Below are 15,707 nucleotides of genomic sequence, written 5' to 3' on the forward strand. Positions count from 1 at the left end.
ACTAAAAAAAAAAAAAAAAGACAACAAATAATGAACACTCTTTTTATCAATGTCATAATTCCTTCAGTTCCGATCCCTTGGTCAAATTTTCTAAAACACACAGAAAATAAGTCACTTAATTAAAATGACTAAGTAAAAATGAAATTAAGAAACTGGAAGTGACACAGCTAAATGGAAGAAATCAGACTTAAAATCATGAGTTATGGATCCCTCATTCTTGCCAAATGTAATAATGTTGTTCCTTCTCTTTAAGCTGGAGTTCATCCAAAGCAAGGACACTTTCAGTTGGTACCCTGAGGCACTCGCCCATCGGCACAATTTTTGGCTTTGATGTAAGCTGCTAGTATTACATGTCCTACAGCAAGTACGCTAAATGCTGCGTTTACCTGTATGCATGTGTATCTGTTTTGGAGGACAGACTGTTGAAACGCTTCCTATGCTGTGCCAGTCAGAATTTGGTACTGCTGCACTGGCATTCTTCACTGGCAGGGTTTGAAGACAGAGTATCAGACAGCCAGTAAACTCAAGGCTGGATTTAGTTGTCCATATACAAGAAGTCAATTTCTATGAAATACTTACAAGCATTTTAAATAGTAAGTGATATTTGAACAAATCAGAGAAAGCCAGTGTTTGTTAAATAAAAATACAGGCAAGGCTTCCCCTTCCTCTAAAAAGAAAAAAAAAAAAAGAAGGAAAGAAGACAAATAAAAGATCAAGATGGCAACCATACCAACCAAGAGTGCCAGCCCTTCCACAGACTACCTGCTTTTTTCTGTAGTCTAGGCATTCTTTACTTCGCATATCTTGAGCTTTATAAATAGCCTCACACCCCTTTGCAGTATGCTGTTAACCAGCTGAAAAGGATTATATAGCTTAATTTGGTGCTATCATGAATGCCAGCATAACAATCAGTTGTTGCATTTGTTACATTTATGTGTATTGTACAGTTCTAGTAAGAAAAACACAGTCTTGTATCAAAATAGACCTTGATGTCTATATTGTTTCAAGCATACAAAATGTGATACTTTGCATTATTCAGCTTTTTATTTTGGCAGTAGATAATATACCTAATATGAAGAGTGTTACTGTGTTGTCAGGCTTTATCCAAGAGGAATTTTTTTTTTTTTAATGCTGAATAAACAGATTAGACATTCTGGACAGAATTTTTCACTGCAGAAGAAAAACAATTATGAGGTGGCAGAAATATTTTTAACACCTTTCTGATGTTTTGGGGATTGTTCCTTTTCTCATTTAATATGTAGAAAGGAAGAAAATTCTAAGTCCAAACGTAATTTTTGGCAGTGCTTTTTGGACACTATTCAGAAACTGATAATCATGTTTTAAATATTTTGGTAATGCCTTGTGTACATTTTGTGCGTGTATGTATGTAAGTGGAGAATTTCTCATAGAAAGTCTTGCATTTTACATGGAAGGCTGATACTGTGATAAGAAAAGCTGAATTACTGTATGGAAAACTAATTTTTTGGTTTCCTGTCTTCCTTTTTCATAAAAGCAGCCTCCTTACTAATAAAAACACCTGCTTTCCCTTCCCCCAGCTTATCCTCAGCTGGGAATTTGCCTTGCATTTTAATCCAGTGTTAAATATTGCATGACTTCTCTACCTGTTGTTGTAGTTCTTAATTCTTGTCTCAGCTTTATTTAAAGGTGCAACAACAGCATAAATAAGTGGTCAGCAAATAAATTCCTGCAGAGCAGCTGTAGCAATTCTTTTTAACAGCTGGTGCAACTCTGACTAGACCAAAGAGTTAAAATTGCTTATCCAACAAGTCATATTATAGCCAATGAGGACTGGGCAGACATTTCTGGAATATTTGTAAAACGCAAGATGATGCAGCTGGATTTCTGTTACATACCTGGAATATTTTCTGAAATGTTTAATGAAGAAATGAAGACACATGCTTTAAAGAGAGTTTTTTAAAAAAAAAGTGACAATGACAACAAGCCCCTATAGTACAGTAAATAAAGTTAGGAGGCTTGTGGAGTAAAGCCCTATAATATAGGCCTCTGGTTACAAATGATTATATACACTTACAGGGATGTCTAAATATGGTAGGAATTACTTTTTAAAATGCGCACGGTTAAGTATATGTTTTAACGATATGATAGTGTCATTAGTATTGATATTATATAGTCTTGCCAATGTGCAGTTTACTAGACAGTCTGTATGTTTCTTTCATAAACACTTAATGTGACCTTACAGAAAGTTAGCTTGTGCAAATGGTCCCTTGTAATTTGCCAGTACTAGTGCAAAAGAGCATTTGACATGACTGAGGGCAGATCCCACGCCTATAGCTGCAGGTACCTGCATGTTCCCTTCCCTTTCCTTTGAGATGAAATTCTATATTTGTTGAGATGCCTGGGAAGCTTTTTATCATCCCCAAGAGCAGACATCTCTTCAGGACCAATATTGCACGCTAAGGGATCCATGGACAAGGAGTGGTGATCCAATAGCTCATTGTTGCCCAAAGATGGAGGTCTTGACTACTCTCCACTTCCAAACAATTTTGCTGTTTGTCTTGTGTTTGTCTCATCATGCATCTGGCTGCTTTGTGAGCTGTTTACATTTGCTAATCTAGTGGAAAAATAACTCAGCAACAACAAAATTGAGGATTTTCAGGTATCCTACTTACTGGAGTCATTTCAGAGCTCGGAAGCCTGACAAGTTCTACAGCCAGTTTAAGGAAGAGTTTGGAATAAAATGGCCAGAACAAGGAAGGGAGGTGCTACTCTTCTCCTTTTTGCTACTAGAATCTGCAGCTGACCTGTTTGTCTCATTTCAGCTCCAAAGAAGATCAGCTGTGGGATCGAACAGATCCAGTGGAGATCTGTTATTTTTTACTGACAGTCATTCAAACTCACTTGCATGGGTGGTTGCAGATAGAAACTGAAACTAGTGAGCCCTTGCTATTAGTTCCCCAGCAGGCAAGGCTAATGTAGTTAAATGCCATACATGAGTATTAAAATGCAGTAGGTCAAATTTGAGTATGATTTCATTTCTCCATGCACTCACACTTAGATACCAGGATGCTTGAACAGATATGAGCATGCACATAGGCATGAAAAATGTCTAGTAGATATGTTTATCTGATGATTTCCCCTTTGCTGATATATTCAATATTTCATATCTTCCTTGGCTTCTACTAGTGGATTTCTGGGGAATGCTGTCTTGTGAAGTGTGAAGTATTTTGCCAGACAGCAGCTTTACCATCATCCTTATCTATATTTGTTTGAACCTTTGCCATTTTTTTCAGTATAGGAGTGTCATACAAGTTGTACCGTCTTCTATCAGCAGCTGCGAAAGGCCTATCTCCTTCTGCCCTTTCATGGCAAAAATTTTAAAGTAGCTTTTTTGTATTAGATACCAACCTCTTTCATCACAGTAGTTATTAATGGCCATGCCTCAATACGATTCCAGAGCCAGAATTATAACCAGGAAGTATCATCTGAGTGAGTCCAAGTTAAGAAAATCGGGATTCTTCTTCACTATGTTATTAAGGTTTGTTGCCGAAGAAAACAAAGCTTGTGCAGTTGAGACATATGCCTGTCATTGTCTGTCTTCCCTTCCAGAGTTTACGCATCTTGTTACTAATTTTGACCCAATTTGACAAAGAGAGATATTAAGATTACACAAGTTTTTAAGGTAACTAGAGCGTAGGTAGGAAAGGGAGAGACTTATTAATGCATCTGCTGAGAAAGAAGTCTACAGAGTGACCATCGCCTGCTTAGACACCATTGAATCCTTGTGGAATTGGGTTTTGCTCTGACCATGGAAAGAGGTTCAATTGTTTGTTCCTTACTTTACACCATAGAAGCCATTATTAGTCAAAACTCATAGTAAGGCATAAGCCTGAGATAAAGCTTTGCTATGGCTGGACTGTTCAGAATGACTATCCCATGTAGGTCCTCTGACATTTTGGGACCATAAGGCCTTGGAGAAGCTGCAGTGTACTTCAAGGACAATTCGAACTGGCAGGACAATCTCACCTGGAGCCAGGCTTTGTTCATTCTGTTGCTCATGGTACAACAGGTCTACGCTTTTTTTTTTTTTTCCCATGAAGTACAGAGAAAGCCATCGGTTTGCATGTTTTACTAGTAGTTTTGCCCCTTTTGCAAACTATTCAAGCGTACATTTTTTAGGAAATTCTGATCTTGTGAGATCAAAATGATCCTCTCCATTGATTCCCTCCGTACGCCTTTCAGGGGTCTGGGTCATTATGTTTTCTTATACGTGCAGATTTTTGTATTGGGTAAACTTGGATACAATAGAGACTCTTTAGAGCAATCGTTTTTTCTGTGCAGCACCACTAATGCAGTTGCAGTTAGTTTTGTACAGCAGTGCCTCTTTTTCTATACAGCTTATTTGTTTGCCTGTACAAAGCAGACTAATGTGCAGTGTATCATTTGGGAACTATTTGTATCCTGGTATTAGAAATCCCTTGCATAAACAAACTTGGGACCACAGTTGCTATATAAGAGTAGTTACTAGTGTAGTACAGACTGCCTTGCTTTGCTAACAAAATGGTTCTTGCTCTTTCTACATATGCGTAGGGACCAACATGAATATCAAGGGAGCAGTAAGGCTTGTGTAAAATGTAAATTATGGTGCATTTTGTGTGCTACAGCTATGCAGAACTTACTAAAAATGTTATTTAGAAAGTATATTATCAAATAGATTCAAAGGATTATTATGCTACTATTATTATTTTGAGAAGATTACTTTTAAAATGTTGCAGTGCTCTGCTTTATCCATTTGAGGGCAGCTGTTCACCGATGTTAAGAACTGTGGAAAAACTGGGGTACTGCTTTCTGCACTTCAGTCTTTCTATACTTGCAAATACTTCATTTAGGTCTCTCTAGGTCTTGTACTGTTCCATCACCATATTAAAATGTCATGAGTTTGTTTAGTTTTTTCAAGTAATGTTAATTATGCAAAACAATTGTCAGCTCTAGAAGATTCTGTAAAGTTTGAGTAAGCTGGTTTTCATTGTTGGGATAAATGCTTAGATCCATGCCTTAAAACCAAGGCCTTCCTGAGTGAAGTATACTGAATGAGCTAGTGAATTTCGTAACATTTGCTTTCTGGTAAACAGCTCCTAAAAAGCTCTGCTGCAGGATCACTTTAAATGACTCTGACTGGAAGGTATAAAAATTATTGCTGCTTACTACATGCTTTCATTTTACAAAGATGTCTCTTCACTGGACCTGCCAAAAAAGAAAGAGGAGTCTTCTGGATTCTTAAATTTACAGTTAATAGTCCATGATGATCTCAAACTAGTATTTTCAAACTCCAGTTTTCAGGCACTTCTATGCATCTAAATAAAGTGATCTGATTTCAAACATGATCTTCTGATTAAAATGACACTTAAAAAGAGCATCATTGGAAATCAGCCCCACTTTATTTAGAAACAGGATGTTACAGATATGTATTACAAAGCATTAAAGCTCAGATTTTCATAGTTTCACATTGGTCAAGTTTATACATGTTCTCACCCTGTATAATATAAAAAATACACACTTTTAAAGATAAAAGCAACAGAGTGGCTCTTTAAACTTTACATTTAGAGCTTAAATTAGAATTATATGTGTAATAAATACAAAAATAAGTGATATCTACTATATGCAATATATTCTTGACACTTCTAAGATAGCCAGCCCTCTCCATTTTTGTCTTCCTTTTACACCCCCTTACTGCTTAAATTAGACTGTGTTGTATTTTCAGGCTAAGGACTTTCACGTATTAAATGTTTATAGCTGTCCAGCATAGCTTGGGGCCTTTAAACATTACTGTAAGACAATAATACCTACAGTCAGTAATGTGTAGCAAATCTAAGTCTAAAAAGAAGTGATGATACATCGAAATAAAATTGGGCCAACAAGATCTCATCTGCTAACGCAAGTGTTTTTTCTGGGAGATGATGATAAAAAAGGGGGGGAGAAATAGGCAGAGATAAAAACTGAAGCTTTTCCTTATTGCTATGGTAAAGTGTGAAATCTAGCACTGTAATTTCATGTGGAACAAAAAAAAAAGCCTTATTTTGCTTTGGCTTTATCCACTCGGAAAGGGGACTACACTGAATGTGAACATCATCTTTTATTTCAGTGAGAAGTGTGTCCCTGTGAATTACTCTAGAATAGTCTGGAAATTCCTGAGGAAAAACTAATGTACTGTTGGGACTTTTAGCTCGAACCACAAAAGAAGAAGGGCTGACAACCAGAGTTTTGTCTTTTCAGAGGCATGAGAATAACCTGCGACTGGAGACTGGCGCTGTGAGCGCTGCTTGGAGAATGCCACACTGCAGTCTTGTCTGCTCCCCAATTGTATGTAAATCTGTAAATGGGCCAACTTGTGTTCCTGTTTTGCACTTTGATTATGAGCTAACATTAAAAAAAAAGGGGGGGGGAGTAAGCCTGTAAAATAGTGAGATACTAGGCTCTGATATCAACTAATAAAGGCTGATACTAAAATAGTGATCTGCCACACTGTCAAATTCTCCTTTCAGCAATTGCACAATGAAATAATCTTTTAAAACTGAGTTCATTTCAGCAGTTTCTCTTAGTGCACACGCACACACACGGGCATTTCTGTAGGCAATTAAATGAAATATTGAGTATTTATTAAACTAGAATCTGAGGTTTGCTTTGTACAAAATACTGTATCTGATTTTGTCATGTTACATACTATTCAAATCTCAAATTATATAAATATAAATACATTTGGTAAAATATCTATATAAATATTTATATACAAATATAAACACATTTTGGTAAACTTCCCACTTTGTTGGAATGATTGAGACAGTGATCGGTACATCAACAATGGAAAACTTTGACCTGTTGCTTCTTTTTGAATGATACATCAATAGGGATATGTGAGTTGATCTCTTTTGGTTTTTTGGTTCTGTTCTTCACTTCAGTTATTCAAAATAGAAACAAAAGGCTACTCTTTCTCCCTCTTTTGGAGTATTTCAGTGAAGTTTTCTTATTTGAGTGAAACAGATCCCAGGACACCTTTCAAAGTCTTCCAGCCAAGTGAAAGCCTAATATTTGTTGTATAAAATATGAAGTAATGCAGAATGAAGCTATAAAATGTGATCTAATGATATTGCTGTTAAGTACAGGCTACTGGTAAACTGTTTTTTGGAGTTTATAGGATGAAGTATAAAGAAGGAAATGTAAAGAGTCTTTTAGAGAAAACGTATGTCTAAATGTGCTTTAGAATGGCATTTGAATGGAATGGTAGAAAAGAAAGAAAAACCCAACAAAAAACCCCCGAAATCACTGCATGAAAATACTGTGCTACCCAGCATTCTATCACAGCATTTCTGTATGCAACATCTGTAAAGAAATAAGGATTTTTTTGTTTGTCTGAGAAAGAGATATTTTGTTATAAGTGAATGCTTACTGTAATGTATATATACTCAATGAAACATTAGGGATTTTTATAGATTTTTTTTTTTTTTTTTTTAAAAAGCATTCAACAAGCAAATGTTTGGACGGGGAGGCCCTCTATATGCAAGTGAGGCATGCTTACAGCTTGGCTTTTTGAAGGGAAAACAAAGGGCTAAGTGGAGATGCTAATACAGGCATATTTTAACGCTGTCTTCTGTCAAGTTACAGTGTTGTGCTTCAAGCATTAAAGCATTACTACACTCCCTCTTTTGCCCTCACATAATTATACAGTTAATTATCTTTTCTGGGTTGTGCATAAAGGGACTTGTAAGATTTCTTAATGGTCATTTATTCACTGTGTTTTGAACTGTACCAACTCAGTTCATACAAGGGCTTTGATGGCTTTCTGCGTCTCATCAGCAATTTCATAAGACATTTTCACAGGCTTTTGTCTCTTTCTACTTAGTTCTGCTCAAACAGGTTTTCAAAATTTGAATATATTTTTAAGAAACATGTCCAAGAATAGAGAATGGAAAGGGATTATGGGAACCTAGAGGCATTGCAGGAAAGCTAATTTGATCAAGAAATTATTTAAAATGGAAGTAAACTAATTGTGGATAATCTGAGTAATAGACATTGCTGTTCTAGCTTTGTTTGGTGGAGTGAGAGCTTTTTTCCTGAGCCCTCAGTCAGGTTTGTTGCTAAGGGCAGGCAGACTTCGCCCCACATCCTTCAGGGGATGCTGTGCTCGGAGGGAGAGCCCTGCTCCTTTCCATTGGTGTGATGGATAAGCCTGAGCCAACTGGTACCCAAGCCTGTGATGGCCAGAAAAGGGAAGACTATTCCAGTACCATTGCGTCCCTGGAGCCAAAGCCTCCCGGATGCTGCTCCCCCAACAGCAGCAGGGAAAGGGAAGGAGGTGCAGGCTGGGGTACCTGTATATAAGTAAGGAGGGACAGGAAGAAGGAGCTAAAAATCACAATGTAGGTGAAAATCCAATTATAGCTTCTACTTTTATTAAAAGGGCAAGTTACGAGCCAGTATCTTCATTTTAGGGGACCTCCTTTTTTTTTTTCCAATTTTTTTTTTTATTTTTTGTTTCTTTTTTTAACTTTTGTACTTAGCAATATATTATGTTTGTGGAGACGATGGTTGAGAAACAGCAAAGTCCAGGTCAGTTTCTTAGTCGCTAGCTGTCAAATTTTATTGAAAGTCCAGAAGAAGTCTGCCCAGAGAGTGGTGGAGTTGATCCTGCAGTAACACAGTTACTGTCTGAAGGCTGCAATCTCCTTGGATTCTCCTTCTGAAAGCCCAATGCCAACTTGTAAAAAAATAAATAATAATTTTAAAAAAAAATTCTTCCTTTAAAGCACAGGCGTAAGCGGCTGTGGCTATTAAAACTCCTGGCAGTCATGATTTTCTTCTTCTTTTTCAGTCTGTGGATCCGTTTTTGGAGAAGGGCTCTTCTGACACTGCAGGGGAGGTCCCCCAGCTGTTTGACTGGCAGGAGCAGTCTGCCTGCCCCTTGGTAGTTTAATTCCTGTCTATACTAGGATAGCTTGCACTTCACTGAGCAGCAGACAGGTCAGGACACTTGGCAGGAGAAGGTTGAGAGACAAAGGCAGCAGGCTGTGGGGAGCTGAATCACCAGTCTGAAACTTTTTAAAAAAAAAAAAAAAAGAAAAGAAATCATGCAACTTTAGAAGCAAAGTTTTTAGCAATGTTCTTGCATTATTAGTAGACTTGACAAATTAAGAACAATAAAATGTCCAAACCTGGGAAAACTGCCATCAACCATGGCTTGGTTCCTGTTGATCTCAAAAGTGCCAAAGAACCTCTACCACACCAAACCGTGATGAAGATATTTAGCATCAGCATCATTGCACAGGGCCTGCCCTTCTGCCGTAGGCGGGTAAGTGTAAAAGTATTTAAAACCTGAATTTTGATCACTTGGCTTGTAGCTCAGTGCTTTGTCATGGTGCATTCATTCCATGAGGAAATACTTATATCTGTATTATCTGTTCACTCAGGGTGCCATAGAGGAGCCCTCAGGTCATTTATTTCAATAATTCTTGTGCTTTTATTTAATTAAAATCCGTACATGTTGTCTTAGCTATTACTCATTTAAAGGGACGTGCCAGAGATTCTTTTATAGTTGTAAACCACATAGATGAAAATAAATGCTGTACAAAATAGGTGCATTCATAAATCTGTATTTTGCTTTTATTCACCCTTTTAAGTGATGTAGATAGTTTGGAGTAAAATCCATTGAATGCAGTTCTGAATTGTATTGGCACATGCGACTTGGTGGATACTAAAGGAGAGAATTAAACTAATTAATATTTAAACGTTTTTAGTAAGAATTCTTAAAATATGATTTTAATGCTTTTGTAACTCAGTAATGGAGATAACATTTTTGCTGTTACAGAAAATAAAAATAGCATGTTACTATGTAGAGGTTGTGATATAGTTTATATATAGACAATCCTAGCCTGACAAGCTATCACGGGTCTTATGCTACAGCTTCAGGAACTATATGAATAAAGTGGCTCTTAAAGCACGTTATATGAGAGGGGGGGGGAAAAAAGGAGTATTTTAAATTTTGTCTCTCTGTAATATACAATTTTCAATAAAAAGCGAGTATTTTCAAATCAACTTACATCATTATTTCCTTACTCAGTTTGCATACTGCTGAGCTCATATTCTTTAAAGTAAAATTAATTTTTCTTCTTTATTACTCTTTGGATCTTTTTTCAGTAAAATTATAAATAAATTTGCTCTTCGTAATGAATTTTCCCAGCACTACTTTGAGTTTTCTGTTGCTACTGAATAAATACTATTTCCATTTATTGATGCATGTTTTAAAATCTAGCTCAGCTTTTGAAAATGTGCTGGCTTTCCTTGAATGTCAACATACTCCTTTTTAGTAAACTTAGTTAAACCACAGATGAAATTTAAATTTGACAAGATCAGCCTTGAAAGCTTGATTTCTTTTTACTATGTTGCTTTGAATGTCTGAGAATATTTCTTATATGTAAAAGGTATATGGCATGTGTTGAAAGCTAGCAACATAATATCAACCTGAAGCAATGCAAAAATTAGAACATATATATATATACATGACTTTATTATTGGATCATGTGCATTTCAGAAAAGTATTTTTTTCTGAAATTAGATATTGTACATACGTGTTTGAACATTGAATAGGAACATTTCATAAGGTTGAAAGTGATAAAGTAACCCTTTATATTTTAATAGATGTGGTTTCAAATTTTTATATGATTTGAGAACTGTTTGCTTGAAAATAAGCATTTGGAATATGTTTGGATAGTTTTAGTTCCTTTGTCATGGATAAAGCATAGTAAACAGCATAGAAGATAAGTTTAGTAGATATATTTCACAAGTCTTTTTGTGGCTATATTAATACATTATATGTTGGAACTTTAATGCTGATGTTTTATGTGTGTATTTTCTGTAACGAGAAGTGTGGTCACACATTAACTTATCACAAATATGAAAAAAGTAATTTCTAAAGCAGTTCCCTGAAGACTTTGCATTGTTCCAAAAGGACCACAATCTGTCTCGGTTGTCCTGTCCTATGCTGCATTCAAGCAGTCTGTTTAATGACTCAGAGGTTTTAGGTCTAGGAGGGTTTAAGAAGCTGTTCAGCATCTGCTTTTCTTTTAGCATTAAGACTAAGGAGGAAATTAGGAAATGCTGTAAATGTATGTTTTACCAGCTAAGCTATCATCAATCTATTTAAGTTTATCTTGTCTTCTGAAACTAATAATTCTCAGTATGATGGCTGCTGATAGTGGAAAAGATTAGAGCTCCGACTTTGGTCTCATGCCTTGCAACACTCAAAGCCTGCATGTAACTCACAGCGATTACCATATTGGGTTCCTTCCATGCTAACACGCATAGCTTGCATATAAGATCTGCATTTTCATTTCTGCATATTAAAATACCAACCAAATAAACAAAACCCAACCTAATTTTGGATATCAACAGATGAGAAAATCAATACTTTTGCTATGTAGATTTATCATTTTATGAAACATAGCAAGAACAAAAAAAGTATTTTCATGTAAAATGAAGTCTTCACCAATACACAAAGTCTTCACCAATATGCAACTCTTAGTTATTTGCTAAAAATTCTACTTTTCATTTAATAAGTAATGCATTGAATTATTTAGCATTTAATGGTCAGACCTAAACTTGATGTGCTTTAGAACATGAGCTACAGTTTGCTTCTAGGTTATTGAGTTGGTAATATGTCAATACCAACTTTTTTTTTGGCAAGTGTATGATTGGGCCATTCAAACACTGACCTGACTTAAAGATTATTGACCTTCTCCTTGTTTGAACTCATTTCTTGCCTTCCTTAATTGTACATTAAACCAAGCAAAACATCTTTAAAATGTGTACTATGATCCTTGGGAGTAAAAATACTTCCGTTATGAGAGCTGACAATTCATAGCTTCTGCATCCTCTGCATTAGTTATATTGGGCTTCTATCAAGAAGTGCACTATAAATGTTCACAAGACTTAACAGTTTGCCCTTATGCATTTTGTCAGTTTGCTCATGTAGTTACAGCACTTGTCTGCAATACTACTAATCTGAATCCAGTTAAAAATAGTATTACTTAGCATTCTTTGTGTAGCACTTGAGAATAACTTCAGTGCATAGCTCTAAAAGTACTGTACTTACACAATAAACGTATGTATTCCTTCAAAGCTGTCACTGAAAACAGTGATGCAGTATCGTCAAACGTAGACATAACCATGGTCCTCTTTAGCCATTAACATATCTTTTGTAGGCACCGAAGTAGATTTTGCAGTATAATGTGAAGACGCAATGAATACCTTTCAACTAGTACACACTTCAGGTATCAGATATCGTTTAGCTCTTCAGTGCGATGTAACTGCAGCTGATCATTGAACATACTTATGAGATAGTCACGCAGGTCACGTATGTCCCAAAATCCAGTGCTGTATTTTGTTTGCCATGATAAATACTTTCAGTTGACAAAAAATTGGTCTCTTAATTAAATAGGTGTTTTTTCCCTTAGACTGCTCTTAAACCACTAACAGTAGAAGTGTTTTTCCTTCTGAACTGTTATAATTCTTAACTATTTCAAAAACTGTACTTTAAAACTAGATTCTTCCCTCTCTAGTTTTCCATGTTTTTTCCTGAAAATTCCAGTACTTGTGGCTCTTGGAGGTTGCTGTATAACAATTTCATCACATGGAATATATGTTTTTAAGAAGTGCTAATAAGCTGGAGAATTTGCTAGAGTGACTTGTTCACTTGCAGCCTTCCTTCATTTCAAGTGGCTTAAAGTAACACTGAATTGTTACAAAGCAGGGGTTTCAGTGTGCGCCCTGTGGTATTCCAAGCTAGAAAAGTCAAGGTAGTAAATGTATCCATTTTCAGTGCCTGTACTCTCAGAAACACCAAAGATTCTGTTTACTGTACCATTTTGTGAGAACAGTTTCACTGGATGTGTGTATGTTTCACCCTTAAAATGTATGCAACCAAATTTTGGCAATTCATCAACTTAGTTCATCAACATCTAACTAACATCTTAGTTCATCCTACAGAGGGAAGCTGAAATGCTTCCCTCTGTAGGATGTACTTGTGTGTTAGGTGAACATAGGATAAAGCATTTAAGCATTGATTTATATACCAGCCTATGTTTTTTATATATAAGAGTATCCACTGGTCTTACGCATTACATATGGTTATTGGTCCGTTTATTACTATGGTAGAACACTTGGAACAAGACTCGAGTTCCTTTTCCTTCCTCTGGTTGACTGGTATGCTAATAATTTATTTGAAATAGTAATGTGTCTTATGCCTGAACAACTTCACTTATTTGGACTTGTTTCTTTATCCCTTCATTTCTGTGTTAAAACAACCAAAACACCCTTTTCATTGTCAGTCATATCTATGTAAATGCTTGTGCCAGCAGTTTAACCAAGTAGTCCGTCCGTTCAGTTTTTCAGGGAAACGTAGCCCTGAATTTTTCTGCAACAAATCATATTTCTTGCTTGAGTACAGCACGTTATTTCAGGATGACAGTAAGAAGTTACTAAATGGACAAAAAACTATTTAGCTTTCTCTGAAATGGTATATCCTCCCATCTTACACTTCCCTGTATTTCAGCTGACTTTGGATCAGGTCCTGAGTAATATGAAAAAGAACTAAACCATTTTCTCCTTAAACACAAAATGAAAAAATTATCTCTTTTTCCTTGGAATTTGGTAAGAAGAGACTATCAGAAGAGCATAAAGAAAAAACGTGTGAAAATGTGTGCACGTGCATGTATATAATTTTTTAATTTAAAACTTAAGGGAGTCTTAAGAGTCTGTACATGGACAAATCAGAGCACTCCCACACGCCTGTGTCTTCTACAAGAGACCTTTTGGTTCTGGGCTTTGTGGCAGGGAACTTGCATTATGGCCACTGGTGGTAAGGAGCCTCTTCGAGTGGCTGTCAGGAATAACTTTCTTTCAAAGCTGGTTTAGCCTTTACTTCAAATTCCCTTGTTTGTGTTAGAATTTGTCACCCGAACGGAAGTAGAGATCATGGACTGATCAGTTGATATCGACGTGAAAGGAAGTTTGTTCTTTTCCCCTATGCTTGTTTCTCATAAAGGAGTGTGTCCATGGCTCTGGATATCCAAATATTCACAATAAAGGCAGCCTTATAGAGGTTTTACTTTTCATTGTTAAACTTATAATTTATAGTGTTTGTCTTCTTGCTTTTATTATTTTTGGAGTTTCAGTTTTGGAATATCTTTGGAATGAAACAGAAGTACTTCAGAGGTCCAGCAGAAGGAAGTTAACTGAAAAGGCAGATGGTTTTGGGCAGAAAGAAAGGAATACTGAAAAGTTACAGAAATGAGCAAGACTAAGTCTTGTGTAGTGCTCTGCCTAGAGGGTAACTCCTTTTGGAAGATAAATAATCTTGAATAATGAACTATTTCCTCTCTGAAGTATATGCAGTATCTCCACTCTGAATCTGCTTTTCATCTTATCTCACAAGGGGAATAAAAGTTCTTCCTATGTGAGGTGATAGCCTTGAAAAGCAATATGTTACTTATTTTCTCAATGTGGAGCAGAGGCAGTCTAAAAATTATCTTCTTCACCCTTCTTTTTTTCCTTCTTCAATTATCTCATTTTGCTTGCAAACCAGTTGACTCTGTACTGTACTTGACAGGGAATAAAATAGGAATCACAGAAGTGGAAAAAGAAGTGGACAGATCCTCAATTATCTAGTCAATTCAAGGTGGGGTGGTTCAGCCTGACTCAGCTGAAGAGCCCCGTGGTCTCCCAGGCTATGCTTACAAGGGATTTGCCAAGCCATACCAAAATCCATCTTCCCCCCCCCCCCCCCCAAAACCATGGATACAGTCTGATGTAGCCAGTGTTTATGGCTCTGTAGAACTAGATACAGGCAGAAGTATGCTTCTGTCTACCCCTCCCCTTCTGTGGGGTGCTACAGAAGCTCTGAGCTTAAGATAGCCACTTGTAGGAGGGAGCACTTAGTTTGCTGTTCAAACAGCTGTTCCCTGTGTCCCCTGGAAAAAATAAAATTGCTAGCTAAACTGTGCATATCTAGTCCAACCTGCTGTACTGGGTCAAAAATACTTGGACAACCTCTGACAACTTGCTTGGGGATTTTTTTGGGGGTGGTGTGGGGTGGGGGTGGTGTTGGTTTGGTTTTTTTTTTTTCCCTCCAAACCTCCACAGCAACACATGTCATAGCACTCCCAGAGACTGCTTTTTGAGAATATTCACTGATCCTCTGTCACCATACTGACTCTTTGAGAAACACTTTTATATTTAAGTTGTTCTACCTATTTCTGGCCAAGATAAAAGCAGCAATCGGAAACTCATTTATATTTAACGCTAGCTGAAATGTTTTTCTTTGTGGTTTTGATGCATTTAAAACTTCCATTTCTCGTGCAATGAGCAGTGCTGTCTGTAACAGACTGATACGTGAGTGCAGATGCTAAAAGCATGTTAGGAGGATGCCGCAGTCAGTCACTTCCCTTCAGGAGGTGTCAGAAGGAAGGTTGCCTGGGCAATTTTACTCCTTTGTGCCCAATTGTTTAGATGTCTTTAGAAACCTTTATTGTTATTCACGTTGAGCTATTCAAACATGCTGGATTGACTTTGTGAAAGCTCTTTACCTGCTTAAAGTCTGTCCGTTATACTGTCTCAAGCCGTGGAGGTTATAGCATCCAGCAGAAGAAAAGAGGGAATGGGAGACAGCAGTGATGCCATAA

At 36.7% G+C, this 15,707-nt stretch overlaps 1 protein-coding gene across 12 annotated transcripts in view; it reads left to right on the plus strand.

Annotated features, from left to right (window-relative positions):
* Positions 1-15,707, plus strand: part of FBXW7 (F-box and WD repeat domain containing 7) — a 196,065-nt gene that overhangs the window by 102,275 nt on the left and 78,083 nt on the right. Inside the window, exon 3 of one of the 12 annotated variants that reach the window (XM_072861855.1) lies at positions 6,253-6,600. The exons of 8 other annotated variants lie outside the window; for them this stretch is intronic. In XM_072861855.1, the coding sequence (XP_072717956.1) occupies positions 6,253-6,435 (183 nt within the window). In that variant the 3' untranslated portion in view covers positions 6,436-6,600. Of the gene's footprint in view, positions 1-253; positions 271-6,252; positions 6,601-8,959; positions 9,323-15,707 lie in introns of those variants that run through there. 3 more of the 12 variants (XM_072861858.1, XM_072861859.1, XM_072861854.1) reach the window with 3 other exon arrangements.

The sequence above is a fragment of the Ciconia boyciana genome, chromosome 5 (genome assembly GCF_034638445.1).
Source record: "Ciconia boyciana chromosome 5, ASM3463844v1, whole genome shotgun sequence".
Taxonomy (NCBI): Eukaryota; Metazoa; Chordata; class Aves; order Ciconiiformes; family Ciconiidae; genus Ciconia; species Ciconia boyciana.